This window comes from Fundulus heteroclitus, chromosome 17 (assembly GCF_011125445.2).
Source record: "Fundulus heteroclitus isolate FHET01 chromosome 17, MU-UCD_Fhet_4.1, whole genome shotgun sequence".
Taxonomy (NCBI): domain Eukaryota; kingdom Metazoa; phylum Chordata; class Actinopteri; order Cyprinodontiformes; family Fundulidae; genus Fundulus; species Fundulus heteroclitus.
The window spans coordinates 23,134,899-23,154,370 of NC_046377.1; the positions used below are offsets into that span (position 1 = coordinate 23,134,899).

General features: G+C 40.8%; 1 protein-coding gene across 1 annotated transcript in view; it reads right to left on the minus strand.

Annotated features, from left to right (window-relative positions):
* Window positions 1-11,484: 11,484 nt before the first annotated feature.
* The window catches only part of LOC105930323 (leucine-rich repeat-containing G-protein coupled receptor 5A), a 67,124-nt gene continuing 59,136 nt past the window's right edge, over window positions 11,485-19,472 (minus strand). Inside the window, exons 18-20 of the mRNA XM_012868477.3 lie at window positions 17,567-17,810; window positions 16,632-16,792; window positions 11,485-12,694 (exon numbers count right to left, since the gene is read on the minus strand). Of these exons, the coding sequence (XP_012723931.2) occupies window positions 11,979-12,694; window positions 16,632-16,792; window positions 17,567-17,810 (1,121 nt within the window). The 3' untranslated portion in view covers window positions 11,485-11,978. The remainder of the gene's footprint in view (window positions 12,695-16,631; window positions 16,793-17,566; window positions 17,811-19,472) is intronic.

The following is a 19,472-nucleotide window of genomic DNA, read 5'->3' on the forward strand; positions in this document are numbered from 1 at the left end:
AATAAATGAACATTGCCTTTAAGTGTGAGGTTATCTGTCCTGTTGATCCTGTGATGGCCTGGAAACATGTCCAGGGGTGTATTCTGGCCATTGGGCCCTGGTGATAGGAACCGGCCTGTCTGCAACACTTCAATGGTTTAGTAGGAACATGGATGGATGGAAACCAATCAGTCTGAGGTCACGATTCTTGACTGGAACAAGTTGGGCGACTTGCCTGGAGATAGAAGGATGGATCAGAACTTTGTCTGCAGTAATAATGACGCAGATCCAGTCTGAAAGGTCCATCTATGTCCCAACCTAACCTGTTGCGTTATGGATCACGACTGAAGGAACAAGAATCTGGATTTAAGTGGCCAGAATGAGCGTCCTCTTTAGGGTGGGTGGATTTTAAGAGATATCATGGGTGGAGCTACATCTCCCCCCCTCGCCACTGAAAAAGTCCTCTGGGTCTGTTTCTCTGGATGCATCAATTGGCAAGTTTTCCTGCATGTCCTGCTGGGACGAGAACCTGGGGTGGACCCAATACTCTCTTGAAGGACTACAGCCGTAGGGTTTTATTATCCTTCCATAAAGGGTCATTTTCCACCTCACCTCCTCAGTTTTTGAACGAATAGCCCACTTTATTAAAAATCTTAATTTCATGGATTGTTGTGAGCAACTTTTTGACTTAACAGGTGCTTCAGTCCAGGGTTATGTTCAGCTTGATCAAACTTCTCCAGGGCTGATAGACATAATTGTACCTAGAAAACCGTAAAGAACATTTGATCTTTCATAGGTTTTGATCTTTTGTGTAAAAACACCCACCGTTAGCCTTTTGACGGCTTTATTTAATGAATCATCCACATCATCCTCAGCCAGTGAGTGAGAATGACAAGCTGACGTGACTCATTCTAGATAAATTAAGGTTTATATGAAGTCAGTTACATGTAGATCTGCCACTTAAAGATGAAGCAGATCATCTACGAGTTCAGCAGCAGAGTCACTCTTCCACATCAGTACGTCCTCAAATGTGTCTGAAAACGCAAGAAAGGCAGAGGATGACTGTGAGCAAATTTTATACTTCAGCAGGATCGATTGCAAAGACTTAGTCATCGCTTGTTCTAAAATTGTCCGATATGGAGTTATGACTCAAGTAGGAGCAGCTTTGAAGCACCTTCATAGAGGAGGAAACCCACGCTTCATTCTCCAGTCTGCATTTGTAACAAGTGATTTATTGTCATTTCATATTTACCAGAATCTTACAGTCCTGTACATACAGAAATAGTCGTGGGTTTTTTCAGACGTGGAACAGTAACCAGCAAATTTCCCTAAATATTTGACGTTTAGGCTCCGTGAGGAGTCGTCTGCGTCAGAACCAAACACGGAGAAGCAGCTTTTCAGCTTTTATGCTCCACTAATCTGGAACAAACTCCCAGAAAACTGCAGAAACGCTGAGTTCTTTAAAAAGACCCGCTTTCTGAGAGCTGCCTTTGACTGTTCTGTCTAAACTCTAAGGCGGGTGTGTGGCAGACCTGTGACGACTGCCCAGGAGTTCTGCACTTTGGTTCTCGGCAACAAGAACTTTCTTGTACGCATCTGTTTTTTTTTTACAGGCCTCAGACAGAGACTCAGCCACAAACCGAAGGGAACACTCCATATTTGGTTGGACTTTTAGGCAAATCTAAAAAAGAAATTTGAATATCATTAAAAAATTCAAACATTTTTGTCCCTTATTACACAAAGTGAAACTCATTACACAGACAGTGAGATATTTCAAGCCTTTATTTCTTTTAAATATGATGACTATGGCTTGCATTTAATGAAAACCTAAATTTCAGTCACTCAGAAAGTTTGAATACTGGACCAAAAAGATATTTGATAAAGATGGTAGTTGTTCACAGAGCACTGTATTCAAGCATTTTCACCAGCAGCAGGGTAGCTGCAACCTGGAGAGGATTGTCAAGCAGAATACATTCAAGAATACGGGGGGTTGGGGGGGCTTCACAAGAAGTGGACTGAGGATGGATTCAGTGCATCAAGAACCGTTACGCACAGACGGGTCCCACACACGGGCCACTGACCTGCTTTCTATCCAGTGCATAATTCAATAGCTGCGTTTCCATTACAAATGTGCGCAAAACATTGTCGATATTCTGCTAATTCCGATAAAACACATTTTCCCAATGGCGGTGTTTCCATTAAATAAGAAATGCAATTAAAACCATACGTTAATACGTTTATTCACATGAGTATCTCGTATTTTAAGTATTTACATTTTTTTAGAATCTTTTCCACCGGTGCCACTTTTGCCAAGTTTTCTCTTCTCCACCAGGTATTTCTGTTTCAGCGTTTTCCATTTTGAACATAAGATTTGCCACGGCTTGTGGAACCCCGCTTCCGTCATGGCCGCTTCAAGATCTTGGTATATGCTCGCATTTCTTTGCTGTTTTGAATCTAGTATGTAGGTGATACCCCCGTCACGAACTAAATGTAAAAATACGGCGTCTCCTCGTAAATCCAAACATGCTGCGCCATCATCCTGCTGCTACTTCCTGTCGTCTTCTTCGTCTATTTCACCAGTCGTAACATCCGGTTGTTGATCACGTGACTTGTGTGATGCGAAAACATTGTTTCCACTGCAGTTTTGCGATATATATCAATCGAAAAATAGGAGCGTTTCCGAAATTGCCATGTTTCCATTAAGCATATTTATTTTCGTAATTACAATTTGCGCAATTTGTTGGTCAATGGAAATGCAACTAATCACTGGTAAACTCCAAAGATGTTCCTCTAAGCCCACCTGCTCAATCAAAGCGTCACCTTTTTACAAGAAGATGCTCTGTTTTCCTTTGCCAAAATTTTTGATTCAAAGGTAGAAGACGTGGCCAAGGAGCTGTATCGGACCACGAGAGTTTTGGAGAGGAAAGAAAAACAAGAGATGGAAAGGACAGTCAAAAAAGTGTTTTATGAGGTGTTAGGCTTGGAAAAACAGCCAGTGAGCAGTGCTTCATGTGAGTGCAGCTTTTCAGTCCCAAATTTGATTTAAAATAATCTATGAACAACGACAGATGAGCGTTTGAGTCATCTTAGGGTGCTTAGCATTGAGTCCCAGTATACATGAATGACTGTTAGACGGTTCAGTTCCCATCACAAAAAGTGATAGATAAAGCTGTTTTAGAAGAGCAAAATGTACAATAATCACCCGCATAGAACTTTGTGTATAGTTGTGAGAATGATGTTTTGAATTGACAGTATTTGTGTAAATGGTTTTAAAAAATTAATAACGAAGATTTTATTTTACCGTCTAAGATGTTCTTAATTGCATTCAAGTGTCTTGAACATGATGTGACTGAGCAAATGTATACACCTTACCAAAACAGGGAATTGTGAGCAAGAAATACTTATATATATATCCTCACTGGTTCTGACAGACAAATTTAGTATTGGCTTCAGACGTTAAGAAAAGTGTTTCATGAATAAAGTTTGAAACTTTAAGGTTAAGAAAAATTAAAGGTAGAGTGAGTTGCCAATTTTTAAATAACTGTGCATGTGCAAGACCGTCTTACCTGCTCTTCCGCTCCTCAGGGGGGATCGCGTGGAAGAAGAAAATCTCCCAAATCCACTCTGGTCTTATTTCTTTCTACTGAGGCCTAGGAGCTACAATGAACAGCTTAAACGGAAGCTAACCGCTAAGCTAGCCAGATACATAAACCAGACCTCTCAACTTCTATGGAAAGTTCAGCCTGAGCTTTTGTTTATTTTTCAGGGCGCCCGGTGTGGGGGGCTAGACATGGAAATAGAGATGTTTTACTTTTGTTAAGAAGTGAAAGAGGAGTGTCGACCCTTTATTGTTCAGTTAGTTGGTTAAAACAGACAAAAAAAACAACTGTTCTCCCGTACTCATTTCAACATACAAAGACTGCCTAATTTGAGGAGAATCACGTCTGTTTAAACTCCATTCTCAGCATTTACGCTCAATATTGCACCTTCTCAACAAGCAAACGGCTCGCTCTGTGGTCGCTTCCAGATTTCTGACGAAAAATACTAAAATACGGCTCTGATTGTCGCTCATCTCTGCTCTCTGCTTTATTCTTGGAAAACATATTTTGTTTCTAGATAGACCCTCATGAGCGGATCATCCACAGCCGAGATGGGCCATTGTTATTTTTGCGTGAGGAAATCTTTTCTTTGTTGTAAGAATTATACTTATTTTTACTTTTATTTTGTACTTTATCCTTTAAAATACCAGCATTTGCACATAGGTTTATAGTTTTGATTATGTAAGTTTTATAAATCAAATTACGTAGATGTTATGATCAAACTGCTACTCTACTTGACAAAATACCTTTTTACTTATGCTTGAGTAATTTTTCTGGCTGACTACTTTCTTATGCTACTCTTAGTCAGTGATCTATATTCTACACTGGAGTGCTAATAGCCGCTGTTAGAACGAGTCGCTTTGAAGCCACCAGCCGTCATATTAGTACTCCCTATTTTCCTCCAGTAACTCAGGAATATGTGCATCGAATAACGAGGATTTTCTCATGTTCAGGGGGGCTTAAAACTTTTAAAATGTCAAATGCCATATGCTTTTATGTTATGTACTAAAACTATCAAGTAATGAGAAAGTCATGTGCTGAAATATTTTGCATTTTATTTATTTAAATATATATATGTAACATTTATAAATATATAAATGACAATATACAAAAACATATTTACACATATGTATACACACACATATGTATACACACACATATATATATATATATATATATATATATATATATATATATATATATATATATATATATATATATACACACATACTTATATATCCATATATATTTTTTATATACATAACATGTAAAATATTTCAGCACCTAATTTCCTGGTAGTTGATAGTGTTAGTACATCCACTGACTGTAGAATTACCTGTGAAACGTTTTCACACAGCCAGAAAACTGCTTGTTGTTGCAACCAAAGCCTGCGGGATTCTGTGAGAGAAGGGAGTAGCAAGATGGCGGCCAGTGACTTCAGTTTTTCGGCAAAATCAGCACTCCAGTGTATAATATAGCTTAGTGCTCTTAGTTTGGCTCCTCTAGCCACAGTAGAGGTCATCATGGTTACAGCATTAGCTTAGCTGCTTAAATAACCTGCCAAAACTTAGTGGCCAAATTTCTTAAACAAAGTACATATTTTCACTGTACAGAAAATATTTCACCAATAGTTTGCTGTTAAAAATAACAAAAATTATGTGTCAATAACACTCTGTAACACAAACTAGCTTAAATGCTAACTCACCAATGTTTTTTTTTTGGTCAGCTGGACAGATTAATTTCCTCTCCAACACAGCATACTTGATTTACTATTTCTAAAATTACATCACTTTGTTCTTAAATACTCATTTAAGAAGTTCATATGTATTCTTCTGTAGCACCTGACTGCGTGTTCTGCGCAGATGCCGCTAGAGCTATGACGTTTAAAATTCGTCACGTTGCAGGTGTGTGAGGCGTTCAGGGGAGCTCCGAATTTAGAGTGAATTTGAACTGAGGTTTCATTTCAGTTATGAGGCATTTGGGGCTGAGTCAGAAACTGAAAAATAAGTGACAGAGAGAATTACCTTGTTTACATATACTCTACATATGCCATTATTTACTAAGACATCATAGTTGAAGTTCTTCCGGTGTAATAAGTCATCATAAGAATAAAAACAGATTCAATAAGACATTTTGCAGCACTGCTGTTTTATTTACATCACAAGTGCTAAGTTCAAGCTAAATTTTACAAACTACACTCCAACAAACACTCAGATACTTTACAAAGGTTTACAGGAGGAAGAGTTGGAGGGAAGAACCATTTATGTTTTCAGGAAACATTACATTTTTATATAATTTAAGTGCTGATCACAGAACAGTGCAACAGCAAACTTCAACACGGCACACATTCATAGACATGCTTTGTAAATATTATTTTTTATATTTTTTTCAGTGAATTGATTGTTGTTGCAGTGATGCTATAATGGGGTTTGTATAAAATAAATTGCGTGGAACTTTAGATGAAATTCCCCACTTCTTTTGTTTGTTTATTGTTGTGTTTGTTTTTTGTTTACTTTTTGTTTGCAATTGAAAGCATCAAAATGAAATAGGAGGGTTATAAAAAACAAATTGTGATCTGAAATCATTTCCATCAGCTGGTGTATTTAGCCTATTTGTAGAATGCAAAAATAATTAAATCAAATTGTTTATTTAACATATAACCTTGGAATGCATCTTCATCTAAAGCTCCCTTTACAACTGTATTTCTTTCATGCTGTATGGATCTGATAGCCCCAACAAAAATGGGGTAAAGTTTCTCGACCAAGCCACACACAGAGGAAGCTGTTAAATGTTAAAGTTTAGTAGTAATTATGCAGTAATATCACAGAAAAACCTGCTCAATAAACACTCAGGGTGACATACACTAAAAAGTTATGACAAAGTAATCATGAAAAATCACACAATCATGAAGAAAAATTAAACCAGCATAAATACAAAGATAAGAATACTGTAGCCCAGTGGTCTCCAACTCAAATTGGGGTTGAGTTGGAGAAAAAACAGTAAACTGCCTCTCTGGTGTGAAATGAAGCTCTGCTAACGAGCTCATATTGGAGTCAAGCCTGTTGAAGCAGAGACACATCAGACAGTTGCAGGACAGCATTACCTCAAGGGCTGGAGTTTGACACAGCTGCGGTGACCTGTCTATAGTAAAATAAAACATAAAATACCTCAGTATCTGTGTAACAAAAGTGAAATGATTTAATAAATGTGAATGTGTTTCAGAGAGACAGATTGCCTCAATGCTTGTATCCACCCACTGATGTTCATGGTTGGCACAGAGTTACAGACCCATAAATGAGCGGTCAGATTTGGACTGGGATGTAAATGATTCTTTTTGCAAAGGGTTGTTTAGTTGTTTATGTTGCATCAGGACTGATTTATCACATTCAGCAAATTAGGAAGGAAAGAGGTAAGACCTTTTGCCGCTAACCGTGACATCTGTACGCCACAAATGTTGGGTACATGCAACACAGAACCACCAGTCTTCATACAAACCTAATATGTGTCTCTACCAATACCTTGAGTTGTCGTCTCTCAGTTGGACAGTTGTGTGTTTGATTCCAGCTCCCTCCTGTCACAAGTCAATCTGCCCCTGTGCAAGGCACTTAAGCCCAAGTTAAATGCCTTGAAATCCTCCTTCTCTCCCCCCCTGGTGTCCTCCCAGTCCACATGCACAAGACTAAACACGCGGCTCAGGCTTGTGCACAATCCTTTGGAGGAAAAAAAGGCTTTTCTTCATTTTCTTTGACGCAAATGGCTACATCTCGGGTAATTTTATTTTCTTATGTGAATGATCAACGCTCATCATTGTGCCATTGGCCGAGAAAGTCATCCAGAGTTGTCCCCAATTCACTTCCTACTAAAAAAAAAAAAAAAAGCCTGGACTCAATCGATTTCGTAATTAGTTATATATCATTATCACATTTCATTTTTTAACTCATTACATGCCTCAAAAAAGTATTTTACTCAACCAGACAACTAAATTCAGGTATAGCTTCTTTAAATGCCTATTCTGACCGACTGTCGGGTGCACAGGTAACTGCCTGAAAACACAGACGCTCCACTCCTGATGCAGCATCTGCTCTGCATGAACCGGACCGTACCTGCTGGGTTTTTAAAATCTTTCAATCTGTAAACGCTTCAAACGCTTCATTTAACTAATTGAATCATTGTTGTTGACTGTAATTATTAAATTATTACCTAGTAGCTAAAAGGGTTTTAATGTAACAGCACACCTGTTCCAACCACCTGGTGAGCAGGAAGGTAAAGTGCACAGATGTCACTTATAGAGGTTACTGTCCAATCTGTCATGAGAATTAATCAAATAAAATGAAATCTGTCTCCTCCCAGTTCTCATAGTTAAAAGTATAAATAAATAAAAAATAGTAGTTTGTATTCTCCCACCTAAGAAACTCAGTTTAGAGGCCTTTAAAATGTGATGCACCCAGTTTAATAGAGGCTAAAGCACTGTTTCATCATATTTATCAGCAGCGATAACAAACTACTGTATTACAGTGCATTTGACCTGCTGATGCTCATTAAGTCTCAACAGCTGCATGGTTTGAAATATTTAAAGACTTCCTTTTTTTAATTGATTATTGCTTTGTCAAAATTAATTGTGGTAAACCCAGCTGTGCAGAAAATTCCCATGGCCAGAGCATTTTCTTAATGTCACGTTAACAAATTAATCCAAGTAAAGGATTAAAAATAGATCCCGTGTTGCAAAATTTGTCTAAATATTCAAAGATTTGCTTTTCAGTTAAATGTGAAGTCTGAATATCAAAGTATGAGTGAAACACGGTTCTGTAGCTTCATGGTTTGGGCTAAGAGTCTGCAAACGTTGCAACTCCAGCTCTTAATGGTCTCAAAATTATATAAAAATGTGCATTTAAATATAAAAGGCAGACTTTAGTAGATGTTCTATGGGGTTTCATGCAGTATTTGAATCGAATCTCCACAAAATAGCGGTAGAAATTACATATTTTTATCCATTTTTAGTAATTATTTAACTATGTGCTTTTTTCCCTTTAGTCTGCCATGGTTATGGAGTCTCCTACTGAAAACAATAAACATTTGAGGTTTTATAAGTAAAAATAACAAGTAATAAGAATTTTGGTTGCTTAATTTACCCATAAATCAAAGTTTCTATGTAATTTGACAAAGCAAAAATACCTCTTTGAATTTTAAATGTTGCTGATCGCTTGTCTGGGACACTTTCTTGTTACGCTGTTCAACTGCTAATTATCTAGCGAGATTAAAAAAACAACAACAACCTAAATACATAAAGTGGCTTTGATATAAAAGCCAACAGAAATGATTGTTTTATATGTGAAAACCCAACAAATGTAAAGCTTAGGGTAGATTTATTCAGGACTAATAACTGTAAAACATCTAATAAATCATCACAAAAAGCAGAGATTAAAACCTTTCATTTAAAAAATAGATAATGTGGGACCTTTTTTTTTTTTTTAAAGAAATAAATAAACGAAGTAGAAAATGTTTCTCCCAGAAAAAGGTTTTGCAGGAGAGGTGAGAGCATCTGAAGGTATTTGCGGTCACATTAATGTGGAAACAGTGTTCACTATCACCACTTCACACGGCAGACGTGAAAAGGACAAGTGTTAAAAAACAACTGTAATATACAGACAATAAAATCCTTAAAAAAAAAAAAAGACACAGATTTCTCACAGTCTACACAACATGAAGATTGTCACAGTAGCACCTATTTACAACACGGTTCACACACAAGAACATTTTCCTAAAGTGAACCTGAAAACGAGGCCAGAATGGTTCAAAAAATGCTGAGCATCACATTTAGCTAAAGATGTCCGTATTTAAAATTAAACGACGGGATGGTTTGTTTCATTCTTCAGCCGGTCTTTCTCCTCCTGTTTTCATTCTGAGGTTCGACTCCGTGACGAAACTCTCACGCACGCTGCACTTTTCACACCGGCTCGAGGTCCGGGCGAACATTTGGTGCAGCGTTTGGTGGCGCGTTGCTGTAAAACTGTGTCCTGTTTCGAAAAATGAAACCCTTCATGATTCCTGCCAGCGCCTCCGGCCTTCTCGTCCGAACCCTGGACGGTTTCTTAAAAAAAAGGAAAGGAAAACTGGAGGCTGAGCTTCTTTCTTTAGCTGCTGCTACATTTGCTGGACCTGTAGGTTTGATCTCACCTGACAACAGCTGGTGAAGTGGAGTAAAAATATTTATGATTTGATTCATGGACCCATTTTAGCCACTACATTCTTTGCCAGTCCACAAAAAAAAAAAGCCACAACGCCATTTGAAATACGACCTAAAAATGTATTCAGTGTCTCAGAGATGATTGTCATCCAGCTGATGTGGTGTGAAAGAATATTTTCCCCCTTTACACATTTTCTTTCTGGTGCTTTTTGTCACATTGAAATGTTTCAGATCATCAGGAATTAATTTTAACGGGAGAAAAAGAGGTACCTATAAACTGGTGGTTCCAGCCTAGATGGCAACAGCTGCCGTCGAGCATCAGTGATAATTTGTAATAGATGTGGAGGAAATTTAGCCCACTCTTCTTCACAGAATTGTTTTAATTTAGCCACATTGGAGTTTTCTTTCCCAACACGAACATCTTGTTTAAGGTCACACCACAGCATCTCAATCGTATGTAGGTCCGGACTTTGTTTAGGCCACTACAAAAGCTTCATTTTTTCATCCAAGCCATGCAGACGTTCTGCTGTGCTTCGGCTCAACGTCCCGTTTGCATAAACCAAGCAACCTCATTGTTACATTTTAGATGTTTAAAAGCCCAATTTTTGGGGTATAAATGGAATGACATGATTTTTTTTTTGTCTTAGTTTTGTCACAACAAAATTGTTTGTAAGGTTAATAGGTTTAAATTGAAAGTATCTAAGTTAGCAGCCATGCCTTAGACTCATCAGTACACACTTGGCTACGAAATGCAGGCTCTACCATGCCTTAACACCCCATCTAAGGGGTTACTGAAGGAATCTGTGCCTAAATCTTTCATTTATGTTTTATTGGTCATGTAACCAAAGGAGATGCTCACAAAGCACTGCTCTGGTCCAGAAAACCAAACAGGACTTTCCAGCACAAATATCCCACACCAACTGCAAAGCACGGTGGAGGAGGGCTGAGGACCTGGGCTTGTTTTGCTGCCACAGGACCCTCCAGTGGACCATGATGTCCACGGTATGCCAAAGCAGACACCCCGTCTACTTTTCAGGCTAATCTTAAAACTTTTCTTTTGTGACAAAGCTTCTAGTCAGAGTGGCTCATGTTACCCTGAGCTACCTCTATAGTTATGCTGCTATAGGCTTAGACTGCTTTAGGACATCAGGGTCTATTTCTCTCACTCTGCTGAGTTCTCCTACTGCTCTCCAATCAGCATCGTTTCTTGTTATTTCAGCTTTTAACTTTTTGTTCTCTCTCATATTTCTCTTCATAGAAGGTACACCTGGTCTGGCGTCCTGTTAGCTGTGACATCATCAGGGGAGGCAGATCATCCTCTATCACCATCTAACATAGAAAGTACTCCTGGGTCAATGTGAGCTTCTGTGCTTTCTGTGTCTCTGCTCTGTCTTCTCTAAGCCCCAGTGGGTGGAGGCAGATGAGCGTTCACACTGAGCCTGGTTCTGGTTCTGCTGGAGGTTCTCCTCCCTGTTAAAGGGGAGTTTTCCTCTCCACTGTCGCTTCATGCATGCTCAGTATGAGGGATTGCTGCAAAGCCATCAACAATGCAGACGACTGTCCACTGTGGCTCTACGCTCTTTCAGGAGGAGTGAATGCTGCTTGGAGAGACTTGATGCAACCTGCTGGGTTTCCTTAGAGAGGAAACTTTATGACCAACCTGGAGGATCTGATGGAGTCTGACTTTATAAAGAGCTTTGAGATGACATGTGTCAAGAATTGGCGCTATATAAAATTTTTATTGAGTTTTAATTATTTTGGAGCGAAATATGAGTCAGTCTTGTCTGACAAGTGAAGCTTAGACAGAAATGGGTCAACAGCAGAACACAGCACTGGATTTACATCAGAATGGCTCAATAAAGATGAGGTTACTCAATGGCCTAGTCAAAGTCCAGACTTCAATCTAAAGGGAATGCTGTGAATCAGGTGAAGCAAAACTGGACAGAAGAGAGGGCTGTACGACGTAGTGTAGTTTATGGTTTGTTGTCACCTTATTTTAAAATCTGGTGACTTTTCTTTTGGGTTTCTGATGCCCCGAAACAGTAAAATGAACCAGACTTTAAAGATTACACCCCAAAACCTCCCATTTAAAGCAGGTTTCTGTCAGAGCAACGACTTACAAACTAAAACGTTTTGTTTTACAGCAGCTGGGATCGATATTCGAGCTTTTGTCAGGTGAGATCTAGAAACGCTACACGTTTGGGTTTTGTGTCCGTTTAACGCCGTTGGGCGACTGACACCAACTGTTGCGTCTTGTTTCGCTGCTCTTCCTCCTCCTCCTCCTCCTTCACACCTTCGACGACCACCAGCGCTTGTGTCGAGTCACACGACTGCTTCTCCGCGTCCTCGTCATACGTCGAATCAAGCGGCCGCCCTCCAGCCGCTCCCCTTCTTCGTAACTTCGACGCCACCGTACCCAACCAGGTGTGCGTCGCCAGCGCTGCCAGCTCCCCCCGGGCGAGCGGGTTGAAGAGGAGGTAGAGGAGTGGGTTCACGCAGGCCGGGAGCGGCGCCACGAGCAGCAGGACTCCCTTCGCCACCTCCGGCCCGGCGGCGGGGAGCTGCAGGACGGAGGAGAAGGAGAGGAAGGCGACGGGGAGGTAGAGGAGGCAGTCGGAGAAGAGCAGCCAGGCGACGTGACGAGTCAGCGCCGCCTCCTCGTCTGAGCCTGGCGGAGCTTTGCCGGCGCGGCAGTAAAGGCGAGTGTAGGCGAGCGTCATGACGAGGAAACAGAGCGAGTCGAAGAGCACCAAGGAGACGGAGAAGGCCATGGAGGAGGAGGAGGAGGAGGAGGAGGAGGATGACGAAGGGAGCGGCAAACAGAAGGAGGAGCTGCCGAGACCGGCCATCAGCGGAGGGAGAGAGATGAGGAGGCCGAGCAGGAAGCACAGAGCGATGGACAAACGGAGGAAGAGCGGCGGCGAAGATTGACCTGCAGAAACAGAAGTTTAAAAAGTTCGATATATAAATATTTTTCACAAATTAAATGTCAGATCATTTGATCTTGATGACTTAATGCATTTCCAGGTGTTCTTTTCCTTCAATACATTTTTATTTTCATATTCTCTCCAGAGGCTTCAAAAGTATTCAAGTCAGGAAAATAAAAAACACGCCACACTTTTCAGATTTTTCTTTCCACCTCACAACTATCCCCTGGTTTATGTTGGTCGTTTCACACAGAACACCACAGGGCAGTCAAAAGTAGCCGGTCAACGGCAAATCGGCGTTTACTTTTCCCCGATTATACATCCCAAAAATCACCTTAGCATCTGTCTCCACTGAGAGCAACATTAACGAGTGATTGGGTTCCTTGTTCCAACCGAGATGCTACTTTTCCCATCAAAACACAGACCGCTGTTATGCCGAAAAGTGCAATAAAACCATGAGAGCCGACGTGAGTTTTGAAACTGCAAAGCTTTTTCTTAAGCGGAAGATCAAAAGTGCACAGCACCGCGTTCATAGACCAGTGTGATGCATTCAGGAGCGTCAGAAAGCTATGGTGCATTCAGGAGCATGGGACATTTCAAACTTACAAGGAAAGAGGCATAAAACGGAATAGAACTTAACTCATACAGTAATGTATTTATCCAGAAACAGCGTGGGCTTTCTTACAATACTGAATTCTCTGTAATTGTATTTCTGATATTTTTTGATTATGCACATCTGTTAGCTTTTTATCCTGAAAAACCTATAATATTACATATAATATAATATAATATTACAGCAGCAAATTATCAAAGTTTTTCGGGGGAGGCATTTTGTGTTCGTCTCTAGAATCCTCGCTGATGATATGATATCATGTGTGTGTGATGAGTGCAAGTGAAATTAAACTGAGATAAGAGATTTCGAAAAGAGCGATATGACTGAAATAAATTCAACATGTAAATTCAATTTCAAATTCCAACCCTGTATTTTTATCATAAAAATTCGACTTTGTTCGTGAAGAAATGTTACGATCGTTTTTAGAACAGAACTGTGAATAATAATAATAAGATGAATAGACCTCACCTAATCTGCTCTGTTTTATGTGGTGCTAGTAATTCAAATTAAACTAATTTTATGCAAATGGAGATTACCTTATCTTGTTAAAACATGATGAAAAAATAATGTTTTAGGAATAATAATAAAAAAACAAAGGTTGTTTTTGAAGAATTGATCACTCACATTTTTGCCTTTTATTTAATTTAAAACATGCACTCTGACTCTATTCTTTAAATAATCACCTGTCTTGAAAGCTTCCAAAATATATCAGGGAGAGTCTATTTTTCAAAATTCTCCCCTCCGGGGCTCGGGCACCGGCATAAGTGCACCCTCTCAGGGACGGATTAAGGGTAGTCTGGGCCCCTGGGCAAAGAATTTGCCCCCCCCCAAAAAAAAAAGTTTACAAACCATGCTATTGTGGATTGTGAATAAATTGAAGCGGTTTGTCACTTTACGTCTTTCTGAACAATTATAGCCTGCCTGGTCGTGGCACATTAAGCCACTCGTGTCGCAACGGAGTAGCCAGAGTTCAATGAAACCTAGCAGAAATACTAGGTGCAGCTATATGCACACGATCTCAAATGATGTAAATTCAAAAATGCAAAGAGAATTAAATTGTTGAAACTAAGCGCAATCGGAGACACTGTCAATATGTTCAATGAAATTAACAACTTGCTAAGGTTTAGACTGAGTGAGAGAGTGGAGGAGGGGCAGCCACTATCTACTACAAAAAATGCATGCTGTGTGCATGTGTGTGACAGAGGCATGGAGAGGAAGACAGAGATTAGGGAAGATAGTGAGTTGGCTAAATTAAAAATGCTGTGTTAATTGCAGTATTAAATTACGTTTTATCATTGTAAATACATATTAAGTGTGAGTGTTTTACAGCAGGCTTATGAAACATGTTAGGTCCAAATTGTGAGGAAATAAGGAAATAAAAAAAAATTGAATAAGCTGAAAAAAATATGTTTTCCAATGAACATAATATCAGGGTTACAAACACACATACGTAGCCACAGCTAATACAACTACTTGTTAAAATTGTGCTACTGGGTAGAATTTGCTTGTAATTCAGATCTGTATGAAACAGCACTTTTGCATTCATGCCAGAGTTTAAGACCGTTGCTCTCTCTTTACTCCAATTTATTACACATTGCACTTGGTAGAGCACTTTGTTTCTCCCCCTTTTTTAGCCCCGGTTGTTACTATGGTAAAACACAGGTCTCATTTTACAATTAACACATCACAAGTGACACATTTGTTATTTGAAGTCTTGTCATTGACGACATATCTGAGATCCATGCTGAGATCCGTGCAGTTACAATGTCGTACCGCGCACGTGACGTCACCATCTCATGAGCAATGCCCCTTGCCGCTTAGGTAGGACAAACAGTGTGAGAGCGCTCGTAGCAACCAGCCATTACACATGCAACAGATACAACTATATGACCGACTTTTCAGCTGTTAAACTTTCACAAGAGGATGTCCAGGCGCCCATTTTACTGGTAGAACTGTGGAACAACATACCAACGTTCAGCTCAAACGATGGATTGAGTGTGGAGGTCTTAGAAAGACTGGAAAACGGGCCGAGTTGATAGAACGGTGAGTGGTGTTTTTCTCCTGCTCGGCGTTCATGGCGTATATTACATAAAACTAATCCTGAATACTAATTAGTACTGGAACTTATTAGGTGGGTGATTCTTTTCGCTGCATCGACCGGTCTGCACCAGATTTGTTGTGAGTCATGGGTGAGTGCTGCTGAACGCGTTTGTGGGAATCGCCCGGTGGACGGGCGGGGAAAATGCGTGACAGCATCTGCGGTGGGGGGGCGGCCGGCGATGCACAAACCCCATCGGTCAGCTGGCAGGCACCGCGGCGGTGGCCAATAGGCCGGAGCGACGCTTGGCTGCGAGGGCCGATCGACGCCGCTTGCGGCTTTAAAATCCTTCATATGCGGCCTATCAGCGTACCTCGGGTCGCTGTTGCACGTTCCATAACATCAATGTTTAAAAACCATGGCTAGGAGACGTCTTAGACTTAGAAAAAGCGGTAGTTTTACTGAGTAAAACCAAGGGTAACTACAGCGAAAGAGTGGAAGAAAACACATATTTGCCCTACCTGTACCACGTGATATGACGTCACGTTCTAAAAATAGCTCCTCGCGGTACGCCATTAGCGATGACACTACATGTGGATCAAGCTAGAGTCCAACTCTTTTAAGCATACTAGCTGGGATCCATGTGGGGCCCGCTAAAAGCACCCTTACCCGGGGCATGTGGTAAGTCAGAGGCCCACCACACCATCCATTGTCATAAGGCAAAAGCAGGGCTGGGGGCCCTGGGAGTCATAGGGCCTGCTGAAAATATCCTCCACCCGCACCCCTTAACCATTTTCATAAGGGGCCCAAAAGCAGGGCAAGGGCCCTTCCACAACCACATCCACTCTTACCAAGGTTCCAGGGTGAGGGTGCTTTCATCAGGGCCCATGGCTGACTAGCAGGAGCAGCTGTAGAGCCCGCTAAAAGTACCCTAGGGGGCTGTGGTTGGTCAGAGGGCCCTGGTAGGAAGTACCCCCCACTCGCCACCCCAGCCCTCAAAGGGCCCTTGGTAGCCAAATGTCAGGGGTCCCCACTCCCTCCTTGTTTTCATCAGACGCCCTATGAAATAACAATGTATTGTATCGTATATGTTGAAACAGTTTTGGTCTCGGGGCCCCCCCGGGGCCCCTGGCCCCAGAGGGGCCCTGGGCGCTGGCCCCACTGGCCCGGTCCGTAATCCGTCCTTGCACCCTCCTACCTGATAGTGTGCGGCCTGCTACAGTAAATAAGTTTGACAGCCCTGCACCATAAGCGTGTGTTCATATTTTTATGTTGTCGATGTTTTCCTCACCGCTGCTCCTGTCGGCTTTGCCGCTCCGTGTGGCGCCGGCGGCGGACGAACATCGCTCCAGAGCTGCGGCGGTCAGCAGGAAGAGTCCCGTCTGAGACGCAAACACGCACAGGAAGCCGCTGAGGCGACACAGGAAGCTGCTCTCCCACTTCACCCCGTACCTGCGGCAGAGGAGGAATCAAAACACGGAGAGGACAAATACATCAAGCAACAACTAGGGCTGAACAATTAATCGCATTTTCAATATAATCGTGATTTAAAAAAACGCAATTTCCAAATCGCAGAGTCTGCAATTTTTGGCTATGTAACAATTAGTGAATCAGACGCGTCCATTAGGTGTTGGTAAAATGTTTAAAGTGGGTTTGCCTCCACATGGAAGGGAAGACAGTTGCAGCAGTGAGATAATCTAATTTTATTACTTGTTTTAGAGTTTATATAATCATACATAGCATTAAGTACAGGTCAATCAGTTTAATACATAGACTTGCTTGTTGGTTGGACTTTGTACTGTATGATCAACAAGGATTGATGTCCAATTAAATTAAAAGCTGTTCTCTTGAATAATATTCTGATCAATAGAAACATTAAAAGTTCATATTTAAAATAGTCCTTGTTTACAAACATCTTTATTTAGAGGCATTTTTGTTGCTTGTGGTTAATGCAGAGAAAAGTCAAAATTGCAATTTTGGTTGAAATATATTGTAGTCAGAACGCAATAATTTCTGCTCTGAGTTTAGATGCTGCGGGTCTTTTAGCAACTAATCTGCACAGTGAGGAAACAAATTGATTTGTTGTTTGTATATATTTTAAAACACATGATAAATTAAACTGGAAAAATTAAATCGCAATATTAAGAAAAAAAAAATCGCAATTAGATTATTTTCCAAAATCGTTCAGCCCTAGCAACGACCAGCGTCTCCGGTTCAATTCCCAACCTCCAGAAGCTGCCAAACGTCCGGGCGTCCACTGCCGCCAGCCAGCCGACCCACACGCCCATCAGGCCGTTCACCAGAGCCAGCAGGCCAATCAGGAGCTTGGGGGGCGTGACCAGGCTGGCGGGAGAAAAGAAGACTGATAGGACGACGAGTCCGTTGCTGACCAATGAGATTCCTGCGATTAGCCAGACCCCGCCCCGGATCATCCAGCTGCCGAGAAGATGGCGGCAGGGACGGAAAGGTCCTGAGAGGAATTCAAACGGTTACGTTAGCAGCATAAGAACAACAAATGAATGTTTGACGAGTCGGTTAAATAACAGTTTAACTACAGTTTATACTATGAAATCAACATGTACCAGTTTAAGCTAACATCTCAGTTTCCCCAGCCAGCCACGAACACATCACCTACTCTCTCCCTGATTGGCTAATTGACTCCACAGCTCGTAAACATCACCTGTTTTCTGCTGACAGATCATCTGCAGCCGTGTCTCAGCTTTCCTGCTCAGGTTCCTGTGATTCAGACATGGACTGATTCTGGACCTGCATTCTTCACCCTTGCCCTCTCTGGCAAGGGGTTCTTGATTGTGGATATTGGCTTTAATTTGCTGTTGGACCCTGCAATTAAGGGTGTACGAGTTGGACATGTCCTCTACCCTGCTGGCCCGCTACAGGAGCCACCACTTCAAGAAGGAAAAACCTAATATTTACTTATTCTGACACAAATCGGACCCAATCTTCTCATCTCCATCCCAGATCACAGAACCCTGGCTGGATATTAAAAGGACTCTACCTACGATCTTTGTTAAAGCTCGTTTAAACTTTCCTCCTGGTGGTGTGTCATTTTGTGATTTACTACGGCGTTACACTTTACCCAATAAATTATGATATCTTTATTTGAATATTTAAAATATTAGCTAGTTGAAATATTTTCAGTTTAAATCAAACTGAAATTCAAACTGATCCAAGAAAGAACTGAGTAATAAGGGCAAAATGTTCCCAAAACATCTGATTTCTTTGCTATTTAAAAAAAGTGTTTAGGATCACCAACAATAATTTGCTTTACATTTGCACAATGTAAAGCATTCAGTTTATTTTATCTTTTGTTTACTAATTTCTACCCACTGCCAAGTGTTCAGTTTTAATGAAGATATTTCAAAAATGTATTTTCTCGGCTCAGGACCCTATTTTAGCTTCCTGGAGAATCTTTTTGCATTTTTCTGTCTAAAACTTCCAGTTTCAGCTCTTTTTTGTATGATTTCCAACTGGTCGTCTTTGCCAAAGTTGTACAAAGTCAGCAAAATAGACAAACTGTATGCAAATGAGATGCAATGATGTCTTTTTCAGAATCGGCTTTAATCGGCAAGTCAGAAAATACAGAAATTAATTTGATTCCAGTTCTGCTTTTCTGCATTTTTAACCATATAATAAAGAAAAATATGTATACCTACGTGTTTCTGAAAAAAAAAAAAAAAACAACAAAAAAAACAAACAACAGAAGACATGGTTGAATTAGTGCAAATAAGCACGGTATAAATCTGGGTCCCCTGACTATCATGTGTTCATCATGCCTGTGCTGTTTTTGCAGATAAGCCTCTGTAGCGCCGACCTGAAGGTAAAACTCTAAGCAGTTTTGTGTGCAGCACTTGTAACCTGGTCAGCCAGATTAATAACGTGTAGCACTCTAGTTCTGCACATCATCAATCTGGTTCTGCTCCATTTGAATCCGTTTGGAGAAAGGAGGGACATTCAGCAGAATTCTCTCATCTGATTGGGCGACACCACACCCAGTGCCCGCCTACCAAAGGTTGGTTTTAGCCAATCATGGTGTCAAATTAAAATGTAAGCAGCTGCCGTGAGAAACCACAAGAAGCTAAGCTAGTAAAGGCACTTTTTGGTGTTCTACTTT